The 27,562-nt window shown below is 40.1% G+C and overlaps 1 protein-coding gene across 2 annotated transcripts in view; it reads right to left on the reverse strand.

The window, feature by feature from the left end:
• LOC119901717 (contactin-associated protein-like 4) overlaps positions 1 to 26,085 on the reverse strand; it is a 138,648-nt gene extending 112,563 nt beyond the window's left edge. The window contains exon 1 of one of the 2 annotated variants that reach the window (XM_038717324.1): positions 25,260 to 26,085. In XM_038717324.1, the coding sequence (XP_038573252.1) occupies positions 25,260 to 25,455 (196 nt within the window). In that variant the 5' untranslated portion in view covers positions 25,456 to 26,085. Of the gene's footprint in view, positions 1 to 14,006; positions 14,318 to 25,259 lie in introns of those variants that run through there. The other variant, XM_038717325.1, reaches the window with a different exon arrangement.
• Between the last annotated feature and the right edge of the window lie 1,477 nt (positions 26,086 to 27,562).

The raw sequence follows: 27,562 nt of genomic DNA on the forward strand, positions 1-27,562 counted from the left end.
CCTTTAAGGTACTACTGACAATGTCACAAACACAGACAGATCCAACCGTTAGCGTTGGCATTAATATTTATACCAACGCAGTCTTGCAGAAAGCTAGTACTCTTGGGGCTGAACATGAACACTCCCTTAAAAGCCAGTAGGGGTGAATTGTAGAGGCAGTTGAGAATGTCACAGCAGTGACACAGACAGGAGGACACTATTAAGTAGACACACTTTCTTATCATCCTTCTTTCCTCATCCTCCTCTTCCAGTTACTCCCATTTTCTTACCACTCCATCTTCAGCCTTCCTACACTTTACTCCCCTTGTGTTCTTCCTCTCTCGCTCATTCCCGTCCCTGTCAGCTTTCTTCAGTTGCCTTCATTCCTGCTATCTACTGTCATCCTCCTCCTCTGCCTCCTGCTTCATCTTATGAAGTCAAATCATCTCAAAGATGTGAGGCGTTGCATCCAGAAAGCAGATGGTGGCCCGTGCACACATACAGCAAAGTCATTGAGGGATGAAATGGGAAAGCCAGTGGAAAATGTCACTGCAGTTGTGAAAAACACAGAGGGAGTACTACTACCAGATAGCCTGCTGATTTTGACCCCTCAAGTTTATCCTCTCAGACTTTTTACTGCTCTTCCTCCTCTTCTTTCTCTCTCTCCCACACTGTCCTCCCTCCTCTTCCTCTTCTGACCGCACCTTAGTGCTTAGCCCTTATTAAGCTCTGTCTTGTATTGTTGAAATTCAGCCTTACCCATCCTTCTTTAATGGCCACTGACTCAGCTCTGACCTCCTCTCTAATTCAAAATGACCAGGCTTGCTTCTTCTCATCAGCAGAGCAGCAGTCTGCAATGCTGTGGTCACTGGGTTCATAAAAATACACAACAGAGAGAATGTTAAACTGTGACAAGCATCTATCTCAGTGAAAAAGAGCCTCAACGGAGGCATATGAAGTGATGTGGGTACACTGGTTTGCTTACTGACGACTGGCATTAAAATGTGCAGCGGGGAGCAAGCACAGTGAGCAGCAGATAATGCTGTTGCCAAACTTTGCATTCGAGCTGTCTGAGTAACAGATGAACTTTGCTGAACACATTCTAGCGCCCCATAGTTTACTCATGTTCAGATGAGGGCAGCTGAGGCCCCTTTATAAAATTTATTTTGCTTCTCGTACTTTCTCTTAATGCATATTTTCTATTGTTTAATTATTGTCTATGACTATGTGTCATTCTTTTATGATATGTTGTGTTATGCACCAACTGCACACACTCTGTGTGGACAATCTGTCTAGTCAAAGGCTATTCCCTGCTGTAATAGAGACTGAAAGAGCATGGTGACCTTGGTAACTAATGCAGTTACAGTGGGTAAGTTTAATGTCCCCAATATAATATCCAATTATGACAGTCATAACTAATGTATCCGCTGGTGCAAACAGAGTTGTAAGTATAAAATCCATTTGTTGTTTGAGTCTACTGTCTCAGAGGGACGGAGTATCATGACCTCAGCAGATGAAAGCTGATATTTGAAGCGACAACGAGTCCTCTGTGTTGACGAAAGCTCCGTTTGATACTGTAAATGGCTTCATTTTGGGGAAGCCAGACTTCTTCTGGGGACGGCCTTGGCTGCTCACTTGCTGCTGCTCGCTACCTGTTCCTGTGTTAATAAATCCACATTCTCGCTCCACGTTCATTCTGTACACTTGACTTCAACAGATCCCAGGCTTCTCATTGCAAACAACCAGTTCACTGAAAAGCAATAAATCCCACAAAAAAGGCTTTGCCACACCTGAAATAAGGTCCAGTTTCCGCTCTCCATTTTCAGCATTTCCTTTTCCTGGAACAGATGAGGGATTCTCCATGAGATTTAATCAAGCATCCCTAATATTCCCCGGGAGCCTCCACAGCTTAAATAACCAACTCTTTCTTAAGGCACACAATAGCCGTCATTGGGTGAGTAATAACACCCCTGAATTTGCCATTAAGCCTCCAGCATCTTAATAATTTGCTGTAACTCATATTAAATCCTTCCACAGCCTGCAGCATCTGAATAATCAAGCTGTTCCTTCAACACCGAGTTTGTGAATAACCAAACCATGCTGATCTTACAGCCTAATTAGCTGAGACCACGGAGTTCAAGGGAAAAAACTTATGATTGCCCATCATGTAAGCCGTCATCAAGTTTAATCACAGGACAACCTGTCTGAATATGAAGGAACTCCACTTCCTTAACAGTCTCTGTCACCAGACTCAGATACAGCTATTTACATTTGACTTTCAGGCAGGACTCAATTTCTCTCTGCAGGCAGAAAGTAAACTGACTACAAAGTTTAAGTTGTTAGTTTAAAACCTTGAGGCTGGACTGGGAATGTGGTGACTCAGATGAACCAGTGACTCACTATCATTTAAACGACAAGGGCGAAAATGCAAATCAGCACACACACACACACACACACTGTAGGAGGGTAGTGGTATTATCTGCCATTAGGCTAGGATTAAAGTCATTTAGTATTCTTCAGATTATCTGTCATTAGGCTACGATTATAGCACACACTCCAGTGGCGCTAAATCAGCTCAGAGGGGAGATAAAACCTCAAGGAAGACTGATGAGTCTAAGAGAAAGAGAAGGAAAGTTTACTCGAAGATGACGACTGGGAAAAATGAAGCCTTGTAATAGGTGTAAATGATTTGAGGAAAATATCTTATTGTCATTTTTCTGACTCTGAAAGTATTTTGTAGAATTTCGACTACAGGCCTGTCTATTAAACAATATATAACTGAACCAAGAATCACAAACTTCCTACATTACTATAATCTGATAAAACAGCACAGCTGCTGATTGCTGAGGTCCTCCCTGTGATCTTTCTTTGAAGCTCATTCTAATTGTATTACGTACATACAAACTATAGTGTGTGGTCTTTCTCCTTCCGTAAAACCATTTTTGAAAAATGTACTACAAGTAGCGGCATTACTAGTTTGACTACATTTCTCAGTAGCTTGGTGGTAGTGTTGCTATTTTCTGAATCACATAGCTTTTCAGTAAGAAAGCTCTTTTATTGGTTGAGTAGCGCGGTACCGTCCACACAGCTACATTTTCCCAAGTATTTCTGAAGGATCAGTAAGTGACGCCACCGCCACACACGGACCTGTATGTGCAGCCGGCAGAAGCGCTTCCTGTGAAGGTGACATCACGTACCAATCCTTGGGCTGATGTCTGCGACTTTGCAGCAGGAGAGTAAAGACACGCTATTTTTATTTATTTCTATTGTGATAGTTACTGTAACACCTCTTGTGAGAAGGATCAGGGTCCAGCCTGGACACCTCTTCCTCTAGTGAGGAGGAAACTTTGATATGTAGTGGCAGAAACCTGTTTCCATGAGATGAGATCTCTCTCTCTCTCTCTCTCTCTCTCTCTCTCTCTCTCTCTCTCTTTCTCTCTGGCCCATTGCCATGAATGTTTAGGTTGTTTAGATTGCAATGGTGCCAGAGCACAGATTCACATGTAAACAATAAAAATTATATAATTAATTTACAGTAATTAAGTTACGTTATACAAACAACAATGGTTCTCCGTTTGTTGCATGAGAAAATACATTTAGCTGCAATGATATGGCAGTAAGTAGGAGAGTTTCTGTGTGTCTGATTAGCTGTCTCTCTCGCACACACTGTTTGGAGCAGGTTTTTAGTCTTTCTTCTATTGCTACTGTGGAATGAAGTAATTTCAATATAAACTAGGCCTATAGTCTACTGTGTGTGTGAGTGTGTGTGTGTTTGTATGTGTCTGTGTGTGTGTGTATACATTTATATATAATGACCTAAAAATTTAAAGTAGCTTTGATGTACTAAGTTACTAATGTAACTAATGTACTAAGCTACTTTGCCACGTTGCTGTAGCTTAGCTTGCTACATTTCACTGTAGGAAGCTTCATTTAATGTGGAGTAGCTAATAGCTTAGCTCACTACATTTTCCAAGTAGCTTGCCCAACACTGCATATTAAGTAGACAAGAGCCATGAGTTCCTATTTGTTATTGCTTAAACTCACATAACTAACTTTATTTAACTAGTTAAGTACATATTTGGGTGACATCATGGACGGTGAAATCAGGCGTCAGCAGCATAAATTGTCACTTGCTACAGCTTGTTAAGACACTGATTATTATTATGTGTGTTGTAATTACAAGAGCAGCTCATGTGGTTTGAAAACTGCCACCTTTTGAACTAATTTAATCAAATGTTTGCATTTACAGTACATCTTTAAAGGTTCTCGGTCATCTCGGTCATAGTTATCCAAGGTGGGTTAAAATCAAGGACAAGTGGACTAGGCTGAAGATACTCAAAGACATTTTGCCACTCTTCCGAGAGGCTTCTTCAGTTATGCTTATTTAAATGGTGAAGTGGATCTGTCTTACACTCTCATTCAGTAGCTGGTACTGCCCCTTCTCCAGGATCATTCCAGCTCTGGGTCCTTTTACAGTGGAGCCTTGATGTAGGCTGTTTGGTATAAGTTTATGTTGTAGGCATCTCAGGTAAAAGGAAGGTTAAAATTAAGGGCAACCGGACTTGGTTGAAGATACTCAAAGACATTTCGTCTTTCATACAAGAGGCTTCTTCAGCTACACCTTCAAGCATATTTAGCATTGTCCAGTTGCCCTTGATTCTAACCTTCCTTAGCATTTACAATAGGTACCATTAGGGCTGAACGATTAATCGTTTTTAAATTGAAATTGCGATTTGAAAGAACGCGATTAGCTAATCGTGAAGACGGCGATTAAAATGAAGGTTAATTATACAGCACACCAGGGCCCATATTTATCAAGCTTCTCAGAATTACTCACTTACTACACTGCTAAAAACTGACTTAAGAGTAAAAATATTCTTGGCTCAAAGCTGAGCTTAAACGTAAGTTATCAAGCATCATAGTCCTAATTTGAGTGAAGTGTAGGACTAAATCTTAAGTGTCAGTCTTAGTGCTGATTTGCGACACTTTGCTCTGCCGCAAACAGGATTTTGGATGACGATGTCGCCAAGGACCAATCACTGAATAGATTTCCTTATTTAAAAATATTCTCAGATAAATTCACATTGAATGGTGAAATTCCTAAGAGGAGTTTATGTTCAACACACATTCAACAATAAAGAATTTCCCTCACCAACTCACTGACAAAGTTTATGCCTGCGCTGTCCGACCCCGTCTTATTGACTGCCCGTCGTCAAATAATTCAGAAACATTTTTCCTCTCCTGAAAGATGCATGTCTCTGTCTCCACAGCACCATCACAAGCCCTACTGGCAGCTCCTAACCACAAATAACTGGGAGAGTAAGAGTGATTCTTAGCTTTAAGACATTTGATAACTTGCTTTTATTCTGAAGTTTAAAAGTAGGAGTAAATTTCATGAATTCTCAGCACTTAAGAATGGCACTAAAATGGCACTTTGAGAAGCTTGATAAATACCGGCCCATACCCCTTTTAAACAATCATGCAGTTGCAAATTCATTCCATTGTCATCCTTGTGTGGCAGATCCGCTCGCAGGTGCATGGCGCTTGTGATTGACAAGCGCCATGCACCTCCTGTTACGGTCCTACTCACCAATCAGAGTGGGCACCGGGTGTGTACATTTTACAACAATAAATGAAACTAGAGGAAAACGTGGGATAATGGCGTCAGTGGAACAGATACAGGAAGCGGCTGTGCTGCGGTTTTGTCCGGCATCAACTCACACTGAAGTGTTTAGCCTGCCCTACGATGTTGACGTGTTGTTAATTTGTCATTTTGTGTGCTTCAACTATGGATAACAGCTCTCTGTGAACCCTTTCGGTTCCGCTCTCTGCAGGCAACAAAAATAGACTGGCAGTGAATATTGAACTTTAGCTAAATTTAAAACACAAAAAAAAGGATTAGATTTTTTTCCCCAAATCATTCAGCCCTAGGTACCATATTTCACCTGGATGTGGTGACTGCTCTGAAACATCATTTCCTCACCATGCTCTGTATAACCAATATACAGTAACTATAACAGTAAACTACAGCCATTCTCCCCTCCATCACTAGACGCAAATGAAGTAAAACCAGTGGGTGTGGCCATTAGCCAAAGATCCTAAAGACTTAATAAACAAGATTTGGGTAAAATCACCAGAAAGAAAGAGACTTAAGTTTCCATATGTCGCTCCTCAGTTGTCTTTTGGCATTTGACATGTCCACATCTGAATGCTCACAACATATATACAAATATACAGTGTCTCAATGAAATGGGATGAAAAGCAGCAGCTCCACTTATAGACGTGATTCAGGCCTGCAGCTCGGACGCTGAATTATTGTGAGTGAAGAAACGCAAATATCAAACCTCTCGGGATCTTTTTTAGCTTCTTCAATTCACTCTGATAAACAGCTTCAGTCAGGCCCTGCCCCTGGCACTGACAGAGTACTGAAACAAATGAAATGCGGAGAGAAAAGTCAGAGTGGATGATGATTAAACGAATGATGTACTACAGGTGGGTTCTCTGAGGAATAAATGGCTGAAGGACAAGTTATTGGTCTCAGGGAGCTGTGGTTTATTTCTTTGTTTTTGGTTGTGGCTTGTAAATGGCAGATACTCCTCCGAGGTCCAAAAACTTTTCCATCAAGGCAATAAGGTCTTTGGTTTTAATTTGGGTCACCGCAACTTCTTATGACAATACTTTTTACTCATCTGTACTCTCAATCCAAACCCTTAACTGTGATTTACTTTCCTAAATGTTGTAAAATGTTTCTCTATAATCTAAAGAGGTCTTCACATTTGAAGAGGCCCCTGTTAATCTGCTATGTATCGATCCTCAAGTCTGCTAAATTTCAGGTAATCACAACCATTATTTTTACATGTACTTATTTAATTAGGCAAAGAGACTGCAAACAGTCTCAATCCACAGTCCTTCCTCTTGTTTAGTAACTAATACAAGAGTTAGATACCACTTTTATCTTCAGTATAAAGTATCTTTTGGATTTGTTCCATTTTTATTTATTAGATTTAATGAGTGTGTTTGTTTTTCTTTTTTTCATTTTCACTGATCCATTCCCCCCATTTAAGTTTAATTTCCTCTCATCTCATTCTTGCTGTCTTTCTCGCAAGGAGCACACAAGTCTCGTCATCGATCCATCTTGAATCCTCCCTTTGTCAATAAAGACTAAAGTTTCTACATACATCTGTTAAATTAAATTACCCCTAGAGCACTTACAAGCCTTACATGGGTAGAGGTGACCTCATTATTTAATTCTCAAATCAAATTTAATAGGATGATATAATGGCTATAGAACAATGCGGCTATCACTAGCAAGATCGGTGAATGGAATTAATTGTTTCCTGAGTGTTTTATTCTGTTTTTCCCTGGGCACAGTTGGACTGAAGAGGAAAAAAGAACTGGGTGTAAGGCTGCACTAAACAACCACATTTAATTAACAATAGGTCAAATTAATATGTGTAAGGTGAAAAGAGTTGCTCATAAGCAGTATATTACATACATACATACATATTTTTACACGCACTTTGAAGTATAGCATTAAAAAAGGTTGATGGAAATAGCAGAATCGGGGAAAAAAAGTTTTTACATATGCTTGAGGGTTTTTTGCGTGTGTTAATGCGCTTAATGGGAAATGGAAACACCTTTTCCAAACACCTGTTCTGTGACACAGAGACTGATCAGCTGTTTCCACTCCGAGAAGAAGAAGAAGAAAACATGGTAGTAGCAACAGGCATGTGTGACTAATGGGGGAAACCAAATTATTGTGTTTCCAGTTCACGACCGGTACTTCTTCTACTCTAATTCGCTTGACACTTAGATGGAAACCCAGCTACTACAAGTCCACAGAGAATTATCGCATGACTCTGTGATTCACAGCTCTATTAAACGTTTTCGCCATTAAGGTCAACAACCTGGCTCAACAGTAGGTGACAAAAGCGGGAATCCACACAGTCTGAAAATAATAATAGATATTTTAATAAGTAAATTAAGCAAAATATACAATTGTAGGTGTCTGTCGAGAGTGTGTGAGTGGAGTGTATGGGTGTAGAACACAAAGAACCAAGCAAAACAGAATCAGTCGGCAGGCCAGGAGAAGAGAGCGTCAAATCATCAAACAGGCTCCTTTATAGCCACCTGAGCCCCGCCTGTTCACACCAGGTATCAACTCCAACCACCAATTACCTGGATTAAAGAGACAAAAAACAAAAATTGGCCAATCACAAGAAAGTTGGCTTTTAGGGAGGGGATGTTAAAGAGACAGGATCTAAAACAGGGTGTTCAGAGTAGAATAGGTGCTGAAGCAATGGACAGTGTGAGAAAAAATAATGTGTTTTGAACATTAAAGCATGTACACTTTTTCTAGTAGACACCCAAAATAAAAGTATGAATCTGAAAATAAGCGTAATAAGAGACCTTTAACTCGTTTTAGTTTTCCAGCAGACAACTTTACTGTTACGATTCTTTCCCACTGTTGTCATCAATCCTGTTTCTCCCAGCAGGCATCTGTTTCCAGTAAAAAAGCTCTGATAAACCAAACGACCAAACGGCAGTAAAGAGTCTATATAATTAGCAAATAGCTGGTGAACATAGTGGAGCATTTAACAGGTAAAGAGCCAGATATTTCCTCCAGGAGTTGGTGGAGACCAAAAGCTAAAAGAGAGTGAATATTAGACTTACATTTATCAGGTGGCCAGAAACAAAACGTAAGTGTTTTCATGACACCATGTTCAGCACCATCTCTACGCAACTCAAGGAGATATAGAATATATCAACAAAACACTAAAACATTGTTAAATGCAATGGCAGGCAATGCATCTTTAGTTTGGTTATGTGTATTTCATCCTGCTTGAATGTATAGAGGATTTATTGAAAATGATTCACTATTAAAAAAAACAATTATAGCCAGGTTTTGGTGCCACTCCACACAATTAAACAGCAAGAACTTATTTCAAAAGTCGTGATTTTGCACCAATGTTCAAAAATGACACAAAGAAATGTTTCTTTCAGTATGTAAGACGAGGTGGGAGACCAATTTTGCACCTGAAGGAGCCTCTTCAAAAGCCTTATTATACTTTGAACAACCAGGAACAGCAGCTATGACATTGTTCTCCTTACTTTTTCTGTACTAGAAGCTCATTACTCCACCACAATGACTCAGTCTACCCACACATAATGTACACCAAGAGAATAAGCTGCTGAGGTGGATCTTGAGATGCATTCTGGGAAATAAAGTGACTTTAGACTTAACACTTAAGAGACGTACTCCTTGAACTGCACTGACGGAAAAGTCTATGTGATACTTTACAGCCTGTTTCTTCTTTTTTCCTTTTTAAAACTTGCCCCCGGGGCTTCCATAAATTGGCCAATCAGAAGAAAGTGGGCTTTTAGGGAGGAGGCCTTAAAAAGACAACAGCTAAAACGGGAGTGTTCAGTAAGAGGGTGAATAGAGGTGCTTAAGCAATAATAATAAGAAAAAAATAATGTGTTTTTAAAGCATTAAAGCATTTAAACATTTTCTAGTAGACACCCAAAATAAAAGTGTGAGCCTGAAAATTAGTGTCATATGAAAACTTTAAGCTGCACTTAACAGAACAAAACCCTCAAGCATGACATGTATAGATGCCATGTTTATATCTTTAGAAGCAACTGAACTCCAAAGGCATAAAAAGGAAACTGCTCAAAGAATGAGGGGGCATCTGAGGAAAAACACCAGCTAACAATACAGAAAAGCTAATTTAATCCAGTAATTAATACAGACATAAATTAAAAGTACTGCTGTGCTCAGAGAAACCGTGAAATAAATCCTAACAAAACAAGTAATGAGACAATAAAACTATCTGAGGGCTTGGCTCCGTGTTAAGGGTAAAGACAGAAACCTCTAGTGTTCTTCATGTTATACGAGGATGGTCTGCAAAACACCTCTGCTGTTTTTCAAACTAATTTTGAAGCAATTCCACACATTCAATCTTATAATACAGCATATGCAAGACAGGCTCTTGAAAAGTCTCACAATGCATGTAACTCCGTTATCTCATAATGGCATCAGCATGTATTAAACATTTTAAATTTAAATGATGTCCTCTAGCCTGCTGTAGGCTGTTACATAAAATGTCTTATTATCTGATTGCGGGCTGCAGGAGATGTTCCACACCTATAAACTAAAAGCGTGATTGTTGACTGTCGCATTCTATGTGGTACTAAAAAGGCAAGTCTTGAATTTAGCTCCGCTCTGCAATTACACCGCCAAAACGCTAGCTGGCAGTGGGGTTTCTATGTTCCATGAGTTTCTTCTTCTTCATTGGTGTAGGCTAATGAAGATGTAGAGCTGATCGATGTCGGAGGAGATGGTATGTATATCCCTTGAACTAGCTGAGGCGGAAGAAGGGCAATAGGAGGAAATGTGTTGCTACGGGGCCAACCAATCGCAGTTATTGCAGTCTGCATCGCTGCACCATGTAGTTACATTTTTGGGGAGGTGTGCTTCGGGCTACGAGTCTACCTGTAGGCTACGCGCTGGCTACGTCGTACCTACGGCGTAGATTCGACACAGACATATAAATTGGCCTTTCTCTACAGAAATAGGAAAAACAAAGCAACAAACAACAAACCTGAAGTACTGTAACCACAAGACACTAATAACTTTTTTCAAACCTTAAGGAATCATTCTCTCAAAGCCACATTTTCATTTATATTTTAATCATTTGGCTGCCGCAGTCTGAGCTACTAAACACACAGCGACTCTTTCATGTTGTAATATTGGAAGGCGATTAAACGCACAGTGACTTTTCCGTCCCTGCAGTGTAGCTGTTTCACGCACTGATTTCCTTGAAAATATGTATTTCTACTTTGATATCATTTAGCACCACCTCAATAATGAACAACAAACTGTTTGCAGGGCGGGAAGGAGATGTGAAGCTCAGTCTGAAACCTGCAGCTGGGATCCCTTTACATCTGCAGTCTTAACTTATTATGCTGCTGCAGTTTATGGTCCGTGTATGATGAGTGTGCTGCCGGGTCAGGCCGAGCGAGATAAACAGAGAGATAGACAGCGAGAGAGAGAAAATGGACGTTCATTTACATGTAATAGTCCCACACTAAATATTCAATATGGATCCTTCAATGTTGAGCAGACTCAAAAAAGCTGCAGAGAATTTTCATTTCACAAGTGCTCATTTTACATATTTCTTAAGCTGTTAGTATTTTCATATGAAGGCAGAAATGTATCACAGTCCTTTTTCGTCATTGAATAGGTGTGATGGGTCAAGCTCTTTTAAGAAGATGGAGGCATTGAAACAAACATACACAGAAATGTCTCTGCAGAGCTACACAAAGATGTGTTTACACTACTATAGGTCTCAGAGGCTCACAGAGGAGCCGATACGCAAACCTGCCAAAATGCGACACCCCGCCGAAGATATACGATCAGGGGGTCTGGGGCTCCTCCCGCTGACACTTTTTTCTGCATTCTGCTTCTTATCAATTTATGGTGGAAATGTCTTTATTTATATTGAGATAAAACACAACATTCAGGTGGCAGGTGACAATTCGAAACATAAAAAATTATTGGAATGTAATGCAGTAATCAGTAGCTTGTTTTTTTTTTTTTTAGTTTAGGTAACTTTTTTGGACAGTTTCTTCTATATGTTCACTGCATTGCAATTCTTGTTGTGCAGATAAACCTTTCTTACAGCATTTTCATTTGTTATTTAACATTTCTGGTTGCAAGCAATTTATCAGATTTTTATTTTTTACAATTGCTTTCAAAAAGTGGTGGGGACATGTCCCCAGCGTCCCCAGTGTTAATGACACCTATGCTGCTAGCAGCAGTAATCAGGACGAGAACAAAGAAGGAAGTCAGATGATGTATCATAGAGCAACAATGTCCACATAGGGAGGAGGTCAGGGTGGATGGAAAGTTAAACCAAAAATCGTACTTTAACACGGGAAACAGCTGTTTGTTTCCCATTTCAAACAGACAGTCAATGTTCGTAATCATGACCACGGCGGTTCTATAATCTTAACCATGTGTATATTATTGTAACCATGAAGACAAAGGTCACCTAACCTTAACAAAGAAATCACTTTAATCCAAACCATGATCTTTCCCTAAACCTCACCAAGTTGTTTTTGTGCCTAACCCAAACCAAACCTTAACCGTAGCGTTACATCTTAAAACAGATTTCTTCTACAGCAGTGATTTGGAAGTCTCAGACAAATGAGGTTGCCTGCCGATTGTGGGTGAAAGCGTTTCCATGGATCGTTCTAGATCAATACAGTTTTTGACCAAAATGTGTCAGTAGCACAGTTAGTATTAAAAACTCAGCAGCTCTCGGTTTTAGATACGCAGCGGGGCAGAGATCCAGGTATAGGAGAAGAAAGAAAAACACAGAGGGTATGACAAAAAATAGAGATAGATGTTGTTGGGAGGACAAAGGAGGAGGAGAGGAGGTGACAGGACACGACAGGAAGACAGAAAGGAAAGAGCAACAAGCAGAAAGGAGAGGACGGAGAGTTAGCAAGTCTGTAGATGTTTCTTTCAGGGAGGCAGCAATCTGTCTCATTGTCTCCCCGTCATCAGCCGACTGTTGTAACATTAAACTACAGCAGAAAGATCAGACTCAGCATCTCACACAAACATAAACACACCAGGGGTAACTGCGTGTTGCTTTGGCTATAACATCCCCGCTAAAGTGAATTAGCTGGATGAAGAGAGGTGAGAAAAGGGGGGGGGGGGGGGGGGCAGTAACTGAGAAGAAGCCAGATAGAGAAAGGGAAGATGGAAATATAATTCGGATGTATTTTAATATTTAACAGCAACAGCAGGAATAGCCAAGAAATTGCAGGCAAAAGGGGTTTAATATATAACAGAAAATGAGGGCAAAAACAGGAGGAAGTTGTGGAAGAGGAGAATAAAACAGTGGAGGGATGGAGGCATACATCATTGCCCTCTCTCTCCTCCATTTGCCCTCTTTCTCTCCTCTTAAATTTTCCCTCCCTTTCTCTACCTCCTGCTCTCTCAGGTGGAAAAGGATATCAGCACAAGCCCCACTTCACATTCACACACTGACACAGCTTCAGACCTGGACACAGCCCAGTGTCGGTGTCAAACACGGCTCAGTGGCACTTGAGGACTGGCATTGCATTCCCCGTTGCAGGAATCACACAATCAAAACCAGCAACCCCTCAGTCCAAAAACCCACCTCTCCAACCTGCACATAGCCTAACCATTTCTTCTCTCTCACACACCTTCACACTCTGTGCTCACACGCTCCAGAGAGCAGCCAAACGTGGCTCAGTCCCAGGATACTCATCACGCTGCTCCGAGCACCAAATTAACCAAAAAGAAGAGAGATAACCTTATTTTATGCACACAGTGGATGAGCTGGCTTATAATAGTGGGAACAATGCTTCTTTTAGCCTATTGAGGATAAAACACACAGCTGAGACCTTTTACTGTGGAACATTCAGCTCTGTGAATCAGAAACCTTCTCTGTGCAGCTGAGAGAATGCAAAGCCACTCAGGAGCCATCACAGGTTGAGAATCGGAATATGTAAATAACATAAAGTAAAACAAGTGAAAAAGAGGAAAGGGGTTGGCATAAAAGTTGGCTTCTAAAATTTGTGGGAAAGACACGTTCTGCTTAAACGTTACTGTGAGCATAATGACGTTGTTAAAACGTAAATGTAACAAAATGAAATCATTCACATCTAACAGCTTTAACTCTCCTTCTCTCTTTAACAACTGATGCGCGACCGATACGCACAACCTGCCCGGGCATTCACAACACAGCAGTAACACAGCCCTGCACTTTCCCCAGACGAATAGTACAGTAAGTAGCCTAAATGAAACAAACAACTGAAATAAACTGAAATATCATCTATATCTACATCTATAAACAGAAGTCGGGTTTTTTTTCCCAGGCGGTGACCGAGGGATGAAGCCCCGTTTACAGCCTCCCCCTCTCGGGTCTGCGCTACCCGGACTCGCTCCGTCTCCTCCGGGAAAAGTGAAAAAGCGCACGGTCTCTCACCTTCTCCGGTTGTCCCGTACGAGCTGGAGAGAAGCAGGGCGACCAGAGCGATAATCCCAGCGACTCGTTTAGTCCCCAGATCCATGATGAAGCGGCGGGAGGCTGCAGAGGAGAGACACGGCCAACCTCTCCTCTCCAGCTCCAAGAGAGATCTCCCCAAACCCGACTGAAGGAGGAGAGGAGGAACGGAGAGAGAGAGAGAGAGAGAGAGAGAGAGAGAGAGAGAGAGAGAGAGAGAAGTAACGTAGTTGGAGGCTACTGCGCGGCAAAAGCTCCAACTTCCATGCGCCTCCTCCTCTTCTGAACCCCCCTTTCAGTCCCCGGAACGTTTTCCAAGACCCTCTGCAATGCCAAACTAGGTCTTCCAGTTTCCCATCTTCCAATGCGAGTGCTGCTGACACAGTTGCAGCTTTTTGGTCAGGTGTTATGGCGAATTTTGCATGCCTGCCGAGAATTGCATGCAGTAGGCTACTGCTTTTAAACTCTGTAATATTCTTTGTGGGGTTCATCAATGGCGATAAATGATTCCAAGTATATATTTCATGAATGTTTAGAGTTGCTAAGTATTTCTTGAGATTTAGCAAAAATATGTGGTGATAACCGCATTTCAATGAGCAAAGCGATTGAAAAGGTACTAAACAGGTGGAGGCATAATTCGGCAGAACAGATGTTGTCTCACAGAAATATGTGAGATCAGGTTAATTGTAGGCTACCTGCTGAGATTTGCATCCACCTTTTCAGCATAAAAGAGCATTAGGCATACCACACCGCAAGGTGCATGCAATACTCAGCAGGCTGGGTACGTTGTAGTAGGCTAACATTAACGTAGCCTAAGCACGAAACGTGTGAGGTCCCTGTTGAAACTGAAGGGATTATTTTTCTTTCTTTCTTTTTTCTGCAAAGTAACCTCAATTTTGGGGGTCTAAAAATATTCGAAAACTCACCAAACTTTGCACAAAATTCAGACACAGCAAAAAAAATTTTGGCTCGCTAGCACCACCTACAGAGCAGCCCCCGGACAAAGCTTCACCTATACGTGTACGAAATTTCTGTGGTACGTGTATCGTGTCCAGACGCACAAAAAAAGCCTCTTGGAGCCATTGCCTAAACCAAACAGGAAGTCGGCCATTTTGGATTTAATGGTCTTTTTTGGCATTTACACACTTTGTACTTTAACAGCTCCTCCTAGAGATTTAGTCCGACCGACTTCAGATTTGTGCTGTGCAGTCTAAACCCACTGACGATTAAAAGTTGTGCAAACGGTGAGTTTTCATGCAACAGTGTGCCGGTAGCGTGGCATCCAAACTTGATGATTCACCATAAAACAGGAAGTTATTCAAACTTCAGTCTACATGCTCACATCTGCACCAAATTTGGATTACAAGTCCTGCCCTGAACACATCCATATGCCAATATTCACTCAAAATCATAGCGCCACCTGCTGGTGGTTAATGGCTCAGTTAATGGCTTGGCAGTGGCATGCTTCGACAGACACAGGAAGTTGTTGTAACTTTACTGTACATGCTCAGATCTCTACGAAAATTTACAAATTTAATAAAAGTCCAGCCCTGAACACATTTACATGCCAACATTCACCCATGGTCATAGCGCCATACCAGCTGGCAACATCCACCTGGAACACATTGCAGACCGATTTGCAATTGCGAAATCTGATTTCTTTTGGTGAATTTAAACACACATAAATTGTTTTCACTGCTTTTAAAATAACTAAATCCTTTAAACCTATGGTATGTATAAATTGTACTTTTAAGTAGTCTAATGTGGTTTGTTTATGTATCTTAAGGGTCTTGTTAAATGTTCCTTGTTGTTGTGCGTGTGCTTGGTGTTCATATTTGTAACTGTGCACTGTTAATATGCTGCCATTTTGAGCAGGTCTCTCTTGAAAAAGAGGTTCTAAATCTCAATGAGATCATCTGGTTAAATAAAGGTTAAATAAAAAAGAGGAAATGACTTTTAACGAAGCACCCCCGTGGCACGTTTCACCAACATTTATGAAATTTCTGTGGCACATGCATGTCCAGATGTACCAAAAAGCCTCTTGGAGCGATGCCCTAAATCCAACAGGAAGTCGTCCATTTTGAATTTTACGGTCATTTTTGGATGATTTACACGCTCCGTACTTTAACAAACTCCTCCTAGGGATTTAGTCCAATCGACCTCAAATTTCTGCTATGCTTTCTAAAGGCATTGACGATGAAAAGTTGTGCTATCTGTGTTTTCAAAACAGTCTCAGAAGAGCCTTAAGATATTGATGATGCTATGTTGTGAATCTTTTGAGGTTTTCGATAACGGCGTGTCCGTGGCGTGGCGTCAAAGTTTGATGCTTCGCCATGACACAGGAAGTTGTTGTAACTTCGCCGTACATGCTCATATCTCTTCCAAATTTCACACATTTGATAAGGGTCACGCCCTGAACACATCTACAGGTCAAAATTCCCTCAACCTCATAGTGCCACCTGCTGGAATCAGGAAGTGTCGCTTCAAAGATGCAGCCCCTTTGCACTGAATCACCAAGATGCACAAAACTTTTGTGGTACATGTATCATCCCAAGACACACAAAAAGCCTCTTGGAGCCATACCTGAAATCAGAAAGGAAGTAAGACATTTTGATTTGAATGTGTTTAGTGTAAATTCGCTGATCTGTACCAAACTTCACATGGTCAATATCAGTCCCGTCCTGAACACATCTACATGAAAATATTCACTCAACGTCATAGCGCCACCCACTGGTAACAGGAAGTAAGGCGTTTCTGACAAAACGTGGCCGCCTCACACCTGAGGCCCTGCGAGGGCCCGCCCAACGGTGCTTGCAGCTTTAATTATCTGTGCATTTCATTTTCCTACAGATAGCCGAACTACTGGAAAATACTTTCTTTATTCTAATGTTTTTTTAAGAAAGAAGGGAAGAAAGAAAATATTTTGGTTTTACAAGTTGTTCTCAAATCCGTTAAAGTCTCTCCTAAGTTTGTAAGTTAACGTTACTAACATTTGTGACTTTAGGAATGTGAGGTTGCTAGGAAACATCCATAGCTCTGTCGAGTCAAGAGCAATCAACCATGTAATCAGGAAGTCAGTGTAGCAGCACAAACTAGCATAACTCCAAAACATGTTGTAGCCAGATGTAGGCATTAGCTTACTGTATTTCAGTTATGGGAATTCCAGCTCATTTTAGTGGGCCCCAAATGGCTAATAATGTACTAGGCTACCACTTCTGCTGGTCAAAGATACTTTATTTGTTGCAAGAAATACATGCAAAATTCTCAATCTCCAATAAATTCAAATATTAGGTCATACTGATGGTTAAAAAGGGATACCGGTATGTCACTAAGGTGTTGACTAGTTTTTGTTATATTTCTTGAAATTCCATCCCATTCCAATAGCAATCAATAAATCAAATGCTCTGACACAAATGTGAAAAAAATTCTGGGGCTTTTACAGGTCTCTAATAAGCACAGCCAATCATTTCATTAGGTCCGCTCTCAGCAAAAAGGCAAGCGACCTTTTCTGGTTCTACAGTTGTTAAGGACACCTTCCACTTTGAATCTAAACAGAAATGATGCACTCTCTGAGCAATATGGCTGCTGTCAGTTATTTCCCCTCCGTCCACGACAGTACAACAGAAAACAAGAAAATCTGGGCTCCTTTTAACCCTAAAAAAACCCAGCTGAACTCTTGGACCATCAGTTCCTCTTCTGATAAAGACTGCAATGTGGCTGCTGATGGAAACAGCTCCACCGCTCAGCAGGTTGAAGCTAAAGCAGCCTGGATGACATTGGGACGTTTGGCATCGGCTGATTACCGACCTCTGGACGTCTTCAGTGGGACAGCAGAGGCTCCTGGTTCAGCCTCATCGAGTGAGGCAGAAGAACTGTGTGAGCTCTGCATCAGGCTGAAAGAAATCGAGTTACGCAACATGATAGGAGAAACTTCTGGCATCCCGGACTGTAAGTAGACAACGATAATAATTACCTGTGCTGCTATTAGACTACTTAAAGAGCCAGGGGAGTCAATAAAGTTAGCTGTTGTGCAATTTTGAATGTGGATCATTATCACAGTAACTATCATTCAGTCATGATCAATAGAATTAGAAAGCTTTACGATCTCTTCAGCTCATTTGAGTCTGCTTTTCAGGAAAAATGACATGCATACAGGAAAAGAGACGCTGTTGTTCGTATACAATATTTTATTTAATTTTAATCATGTACACTAATATTTCTTTCATTCTGTATGTCTGATGGTCTGAAGGGCTTTATTGGCAGGGCAAACGAAATAAAAACACGTAAACAGAAGAATCGTGATATTAATTAATTCTCTCTCTCTCTTTCAGATAAATATCTGAGGAACATCAAATACTGCATGATGAAGCAGGCGAGGAAAAAGACGCCAGTGGCAAAGAAAAAAATACACTATTTTTAACAGACACAGTAACTTTTTGTTTATTCTAATGAATAAATACTTGACAGCAATCTTCTAAACCGTTATCAAACATGTCTATAAACCTTTTAATGTTTCCAGTTATCCAGCATGGGAATGTGGAAAGGCTGCTTTAGGAAGTTGCTTTTATCAGTTTAGGCTTTTCAACTTCCTCTTCAGTGCTTGATAAAGACCCAGAGATGATCACATAGTATGAAAATTTTGTGAGCATTTAAGTGACGGTGAATGATGCGATGCATTTCTGAGCTAATACAAAGCTCCTGGCATGTGTTGGCACATCCAGGGAGCCCCGTGGGTAGCCTGGTTCCAGTCCTCCGAATTGCTGCCGTCATCTTTGTTGTTTTTTTCAACAGCAATTAAAACAGTAAATTACTGATCACTTCACTCATAGCAATGTGAATAATAATGTGAAACAAAATATCAATTGTCTGATTATCAAGCTACCTCAGGGGACCATGTTGTAGAAAATAATATTGGTGTGGCAAGCCATATTCTCAGATTAAAAACCCAAAATAATTGCTAAACTGAGAGCATGGTTTAGGAGAAATTGGAATAAATACTTCTGCATATGAACTTTTCAGAATAAAAGTAGGTAATTATAATTCTATAAAAAGTCAGTAATACGTAATTCACTACAGCATTTAATTGCTATACCAACTAAACTAAAACACAGACTAATTAGTGGTTTCAGAAAAAAAGTACTTGAAAATACTTTAATATCCTGTTTGATAATGTCACAAAAGCCATTGTCAGTTCCTTTCATTGTTAAAGCAGAAATGATTTCTCAAAATACCTCCTGGTATGTGTTAACAATCAAATAGGAATTGCACAGCATGTTATAAAATTCTGCTTTCTTTGCTTTTATTTAGTGGGTAAGAAGATGAAATAACTTGGGCCTATTTTTCCCTCTATAGTAGACCATCCTATCATATGTTGTTCTGTATTCTTCAGCCCGAGAGGTCAATAAATCCTTTTAGGTCAAAGAGCTTCCACAAGAGAAAAATTAACACTATGTGCGTATCCGATTGCCTGTCAAACCATATTTTCAATTTGAGCATAAATAATAATAACAACTGATTAAAAAGTCTTTGGTCTAGACCAGGGGTATTCAATTAGAATTCAAAAAGGTCCAGTTAGAGAAAATTTCCCGAAGCAAAGGTCTGGAACAACAACTAACTAGCGTTATCATTCACTACCATAACGTATAGTTGTATCAACATATGTTTTTAGTCAATAACGGACTGTCAAATCAAATAATATTTCAGTCAGTGTTCACATCAAACTGGAGGGATAATAAATAATATCTACTCTAATAATAAATTCTAAATTTAAGTCAACTAAAATAAAGTGCCTAATTTTTTGAAAAAATTATATAACAAATGTAGCTTGAAGTGATGAATTGCAGTCTTAACCGATTTTATAATAAACACTCAACACATCATAACAAATGAACAGCTGTAATGCCTCCGCTTCATTCCCTACATAGCTACCACTCCTACTTTCTCTTCTTCAGTGAGAAATGTGAGCTCTTTTTGGGGAGTCTGACTCCCCTAGTTAAGGTTTGGACCCCCCCAAAAGAGGCAAAAACAACAGTTCAGGGGGTCTTTCTTACCTGTAATTGTAAATATTACAATATATTTCCCATACTTATGCCTTATATTTAAGAATTTTGAAATAAAATTTTAGACACCTAAAATGGACCGTACCATTTTCTAACATTGCCATAAATTGAAGGTCTGTCTGCCCACATCACTTGCAGCTGCTCCAGTCTGGTACATCACACACTAATGGAGACACTGTAAGTTAATGTCAGTAGTTAACTATCCAGCTGCTTAAATACACTTATCTTTCCTACCTTCGGAGTTTAATAATTAGCATTTCTTTCACTTAAAATGAGCTATCTGATGTTAGCTAGCTGAGAGTCCACCCTGTCGTTTCATTATCACTATGTAATTAATTCTTTTTAATGTAATTGTCAGCTAACACAGGTGCTTAGGCATGGGCAGTGAAATTGGGGATTAGTTATTGTAGAGATACATTTTTACATTAATATAAAGTTTATTATTTCATTTGGAGTATTCTTTCACAATAAACATGGCCTTTGTTTTAACTCTGGAATTCCCCCCAAAAATTCCCCAACAACAGTGTCTGACTACTGCTTTATTGGACGCAGATTACATCATTCACAGTCAACATGAGCAAGAGGAAAGGAGGTATTTGCTAAAAAAGAGCAAGTTGAAACTTGATGGGAATTATAAGAATGAGGAATTAGAGATGATAGTGCAGACTGTGTTTTATGATAGTGTCTTTAGTTCTGGTTCAGCATTGTATGGGTCTGGTTTGAGCGGTCATGACCTGTCTGCTGTTGTGTGTCTGACTTTCTGGCAGTTTTGCTCTAGAATACTTGGTGACCCCTAACTTAAAAAATTGTCGTGTGGTATGGGGCACCCCTGAACTGGTGTAATGAAATCGATTTTGTCATCATCTAAAGACTGATGACATTAGTTAAATAAGCAAGGATATTGTAAGCGTTGTAAGATTTTAGTTCACTGAAGCACGCGTCTGTGCTGTACTGGATTTCCTCTTCTGAATTCGCACCCTGACCAGCAGAAGGACTTACGGCAAACCTTGGCACCTATTATGTGACTTTATTGATTTTGTTGCAACAGCTTTGGCAACATTATTTAAATGAAACAGTCATGCCAATAAACCACACTAAACTGAACAGAACTGTATTTCCATCATGTTTTCAACATGGCCATCTGTTTGTTTTACAGATTTTATAAAAAAAATCTGTTAAAATTAGTGCTACATTTGAACAGAAACTTGGCTAGTGGCTTCATAGAAGGCAAGAGTGAATGTGACACTGGCTATAATACAACACGTGGGTTAAAGCAACACCGAATCAATACACAGCAGGAGTTTCATACCAATTTGTGTGACACAGAATCGTCTGGGGAGGAGGTTATGGTGTCACGTTCAACGGATCAGGTCCAGCACTGAATATTAACTGAATACATTTATGAGAGAGGCCTTTGGTTGCATTCAGCATCAAGTAAAAGCCCTGAAAACAGAGAGGAGAGGGAACTGCGTGCAGAGAAAGTCAGCAGGGGAATCTGATAATGAAAACCTACTGAGAGTATAGACAGCAGGGGAATCGGATGATAAAAACCTGTTGGGAGTAAACGCAGCAGGGAATCAGATAACACTGAAGCCGGAGTCTGTGAGAAACAAGGGAACACATCGTGCACTAACACACACTCGACATGAGTGTCACACGCCTCGGTGGCCTGCGGCCACACCACACACGGAGAAACCAGCTGGCTGTTTAATGCTCAAACCAAATGGGTGGGAGATTTTAAAACTATGTGGTCGCAGAAGAGATTTGAAATTTAACAACTAAACACGAAAAAAATATGGAAGTTAGACGCAGGAAAAGGTGCAATGGATAGAGGTTTGATGCTCTGTCAACTAGCTGAGTTAAGACACTAATTCACAAAAATTTATCACCTTAATGTGAATTGATAATTGATGTTAATCTGCCCAAACTGGACGCTACCAGTGGTCCAAAGCTCCTGTAATAACATTAGAGGTGTAAACTCCAACACAGCCCTGGAACACCAAGCTTCCAGTCTGGCCAGAGTCAGCTAACAGGATGGCTAGCTGCACAGCTAACTGAGCTAACTAGCTAGTGGAAGCTACCATTAGCAGTAGTTAGCTAAAGTAACTGCTGTTAATAACAATTAAAGCTATATGTCCAACAGGATAATCAGAAAGTTGAGCCAAAACAGCCAGAGGACATCTGAGGGAAAATCTGAAAATATTTTCTCCATAAAATATGATTCACCAAACTTCACCAAAACCAGTAAATAAAGTTATAAAGTTGTGTTTTTGTATGGTAAAGGGAAAGGTCTGGCTATGCGAGACTAGCCCTCACTGCCAGTCTACTGGTTTCTGCTAATCAGACAAAAGTGGGCTTTTAGGGAAGGGTGCCTTTAAGGGACAGGAGTTAAAACGGATTGTACAGGCAGAGAGTGAATAGAGCTGCTTAAGCAGTGGACAATATGAGAAAAATAACATGTTTTTTGCAACATTAAAGCTTGTAAATATTTTCTTGAAGACATCCAATAAAAAGTATGAACCTGAAAATGAGGACAATATGGGACCTTTAATGGAATTTTTGGGGTTCGGTAAAACCATTTGGCAGGTGTGACCGAAACTGGGCCATTTGTTCAATTTAAAAAAAGAAAAGGCCTTTTCTTTTAGTTGACTAAGTTGTGCTTTTACAAAAATGTGTGTACAATGTGACCGGATTTGAACAAGATGAAGAAATAAGTTAAGTGTCTTTGTCAATATTAGGTCTGTATTAACAAGTACAGTAGATTACAAAGAAATGAAAAAATTGCATCTTTATTCTCTAGTTAGAGCTTTTCCATTTAGTTTGCACAGATCATTTCGCAACAAATTTAGGCATTCACACATAATTAGAGAAAGCTGAATATTCATGTACAAACAAAGTGTGAATATTTGAGAAACACACTGACTCAGGCTTTGTTAGAAATTCTGTGATTCTCGGGATAAATATTGGTAAGAAACAGAAGCTTTTCATTACATTAATTTGAGTCAGTTCACTGCAGTCTCCTGTCTTATTCTGTTGATGTGAATGATCATATCTGTTGTCACGTTTGTTCCTAAAAATCAAGATAAGAGCTTTCTCTAATATATAAACAGTATGGAGGGAAGCAGTAGCAATTTTGTGCAACGTTTTAGAGCTAAGTTATTCATTTAAGGAAAAAAAGGTGATATTGTGGGTGAGCAGCGTGTCCCAGGCTTGGTAGCTTGTTAGTGGTTAGCTTGCCAACTACTGTAGTTTACCAACTAGCTCCGTGAGTAGTCCCTTTGTCACTGGTGGTTATTTTTATTATTAAATGAATACTTCTCTGACACTTGTTGGTGTGACCAGGCCTTTGGTCAAACTTATCTGAAAAAGCGGTAAAATCACCTATCAGTACGTATTGTAGGGAGTCAAAGCCAGTGAGCTGTCGATAGAACAGTTTTTAGGAGATAATGGAGTAAACTGAAGCATTAAAGGCTCAAAGAGACATGATGAGTGACTTCGCTACTGAATTATGTGAGTTGTTCCTGAGCTGCTGCTGCGTCTCTTTGTGTCCACACTCGTATTTATGTTGAATACCAGATGGAGCGAGCCTGTGAAAGATGCACTCTGACTCTGCTTTATATTCACAGCAGCAGCTGCAGGCTGTTCGAGGCCTGATGCCCGACCGGCCGGCCAGTTGGCTGAAACAGAAAAGACACTCAGTTTCTTTGAGTGCAGAGCAGAGATCAAGCCGCTGGGAGCCAGAAAAGAGGGAGAGAAATCAACGAGTTTCAGAGAGAATTCAACTCTTCTGTGCACTGTACACTGGCGCGCTGCATTGTGGGTAGAAGATTGCAAAAAGAGGGTTGCCTTTTTTTGACATAAAATAAAGAACCATTTAAGTCAAACAGCACTGAGTTATGCAGTGTTTATAGTGCAAAATGCATTTTTGCTGCTTTCCAGAAATAGCACATAAAGCACAACAGCTCCTTATCACATAAGAAATGTAACATTGAATGAACACTGAATCTGTATGTTGTTCAAAACCTACTACTCAGAGCCTGCTTTCCCAAAATTGTACTACACAGTAAAGTCATTGGTTCAAAGTGAGCTCAAGAATATAGACTACTTCTATGACACAACTAATATGTTGTCAAGTCTCAAAAAATGACTCCTTAGATGAGTCTACCAGTGCATTATCTGACCACGGACTGGGCTCTTAAATCACGTTGCCTTGAAACAGTGTTTTTGCCGCAGAACCACATGTCCGATAATGTGTCAGAAGCTCTCCGCCACACATTTGATAAGTGCTCCCTGGATGAAAAAAAACTGGCCTGGATTACTACTGACAATGGGGCAAACATCATAGCAGCAGTGAACAAGTTGAACTGGCCGTGGCTGAACTGCTTTGGTCACAATTTACATTTAGCAGTGGCAACGGCTAGTGGAAAGGGCATTTATTATAGTAAAGTTTATTAATAATCAAGTTATTAATTATCAAGTTCAAACTCGCTGAAATAGCTAATGGTATCCGAAAAACACAACAATGGAGCTGCACCAAAGAGGGTTAAATACAGTCAGTACACAAAATGGGTTGTAGGCGCATCATGTGTAACTTGTGGCAAAAGCAAAAGCAAAAGTATTGAGTCTGGATCTGGATTTACGTACAAGAATAAATTCCACATGGGTCAAAGGATTAAAACAGAAAACATATGCCAGACCTTACTAACACCACAAAGCGTAGGAAGCAGCTGAGCATAACTGGTTTAATTAGACTCAGTGCCCTGATAGGATGAAATAAACTCCAAGAACTCTTCAACAAAAAAACACACCATTATATGTTGAAAACAAATGAATAGCTCTTGAATCTTCACGTTCTACGGACATCAATCCTCTGACGACTGATTATTAATCAAATCCTTATCTGATGACATTAAATCTAAAAATATATAATATTAATCAGGGATTGACGAAAAACACCTACCAGCCATGCACTTTAACGACTTACATAATTACCTCTCTGCTGTCTGGATTTAATGAACTTCTCTAAGAATTAATGATAGAAAAAAAGTCTCACACAAAGTCTCCTGCTAACTAGATCAGGACTTGTGTTTTTTTATGGCAGGTTTTGTTTGAAAGGGAAGTTTGTTAGAGTTAGAGAGCCTTGGGTATGGACAGTTCTGCGTTGTTTAATCCTTACCTGACAGATGTTTGAAATGCCTGCAGGCTGCCAGACAGATGATGAAGACAGCAGCAGGTTTCCTCAGAGAGGCACTGGCTCTGCCAGGTGGACTGCGGGTGAGCTGCTCCAACTGATCTTTGAGAGGAGAGAACTGACATTTTGTTAGGCATTTTCTTGTCTGTCTGCAGCTACATGTCTTCTTCATTGACGACATGTTAAGACAGTGGACGGCCGGGCATAATGGCGCTGAGCTCTGGCACGGCACATCGCAAATGGAAGGCTGCAGATTTGCCTACATATCTGGCCTGCAGGGATTTATTAAACTGACAAGAGAAGCTTTTCATACAGTCTAAAACAGCTGTGGACAACAGATACTGTAAGAATCAACCATATTGATTTAAAGATACATGCAGACGTTCCTGCTCTGAATCACATAAAACGTTCTACCTCATGTCCAATGACCAGGGAAGTCTGTCCAGTTAGGAAGCAAAAGCAATTGTGAATCATTGTAACGTGTTTTGGTGCAAATGATGGTGACAACAGGTGCACTGTTTTTGATGGATGTTTTCCTTCTGTACAACCTTAGGGCCTTTAAGCAAGGCACTGAGTCCATTCTGCCCAGGCACAGTTTGCTGGATTGATGAGAAGCAGACCAGATCTTTGTGTCAGAGAATTATATTGTCTGATCTTCCCTCACCTTGTCTGTGTTTTTATATATATATATATTTTTTACGACTGGCTCAATAACAGTAAAAACAGCCTCAAGGTGTTTAATAATCCTGGATTTATGAAACCAGGTCAGAGAAGAAATGAGATCCAAATGGCATTACATTGTGTAAGTATAACTTTTCTTATGTTTTATCCTTGAAACAATGATGTTAAACAACTACAGACAGCAGCTTCACTAATCCTACTGGTTTCTCTTCCAGGGCAACTCAGGTTTTTGTTGTTTTGGAACAAAGCTGATCAGACTGGCAGCAGCCTCCTGGAAGCTTCAGACAGTCGAGCTGCTCGGTTCACCAGAGCTCGTCTCTGCCAGGAATTAACACGCTTACTGCTGCCTTTCACAGCAACAGACAGCAGCTCTGCCCTGCTTCCTCTTTCTAAAGTCAGAATCAGAATCAGCTTCATTGCCAAGTAGGTTTACACATACAAGGAATTTGCTTTAGGGACTCGGAGTATAACAATAAACGGAAATACATAAATATAAAAATATATTCACCAATAGACATAAAAATCACAGCAGAAATGGAAGTAAGTCTCAGAGACCATTACATTAAACCTTAAATTGCATATTCTGTTTTTCCTCTTTATCGAGGTAATTGTTTTTTAAATAGGGCCTAAGGCTACATCCACACAATTATCTCCGTCCATCTTAGCTGCACATCAGAATAGATTTCCATCTATATCAAAACGACTGAAACCACATATCCAATGGAGTGCCCACATATGTACACATATGAGATGTTTGTCAATTTAGAAGATAATTTTGCAAGTCAAGAAAGTTTCACTTTGTAGTAAAACTGTTGGAAGTATAAGAAAGACCACACACTCAAAAGTTGCTAAGTGATGTCTTACCTTAACAACAAGCTACCGAAAGTGGCTGACGCTATGATGCTCGTGGGTTTCGTACGGGGATGTAGTCACGCAAGCAACAGGTCTTGCTTGTCTCATTCAAATATAAAATAACTCCCAAGCTGTAGTTTTCCCCTTAAAGGTCAGTGAGGATGACCTAATTAGAATGGGGAGCGATGTGATACAATACGTTTTATGTAGCAGTTATTTGAAACAAGAAAAAAATAATATAGATAACCCTGCTTGTCCATAACAACAATAAAAATAATAATAAGCTACCAATCAGGTGACATGTCAACAGATGACATTTTATGCAAGGTATCGAATGTACTCAATTGGTATCGGTATCACTTTAAGGGTACTGGGTTTGGTACTGGTATCGTAAAATTTTAAACGATACCCAACCCTAAGATGGTGACTGTACATCTTTTTTCCCGAATAAGTTCCCATGGTGGACACTGTTGGAGGAGGGACTTTGCTTCTCTGTTATCTGGAGGAATACTGGAAAGTGGAAACTCTTCAAGGAGTTCATTTTCTGCAGCTAATAAATTGTGTTTGATGTTGCCAAGTGGAAAAAAAAGCATGCATATATTGTTACTAATGCATTTACAATATTGAACTGTCAGGCACACACAAAACATGCATTTACTACAGTAAGACAATATTCTCCCATAATGCATTGATCATCTCCGTGCAGTTTACTGGAACACACAAGGATTTTACCTTGGCTGAAAATACACTATTTT

The sequence above is a fragment of the Micropterus salmoides genome, unplaced genomic scaffold (genome assembly GCF_014851395.1).
Source record: "Micropterus salmoides isolate LMB-PRFRI ecotype aquatic unplaced genomic scaffold, ASM1485139v1 Ms_hic_scaffold_14, whole genome shotgun sequence".
Taxonomy (NCBI): domain Eukaryota; kingdom Metazoa; phylum Chordata; class Actinopteri; order Centrarchiformes; family Centrarchidae; genus Micropterus; species Micropterus salmoides.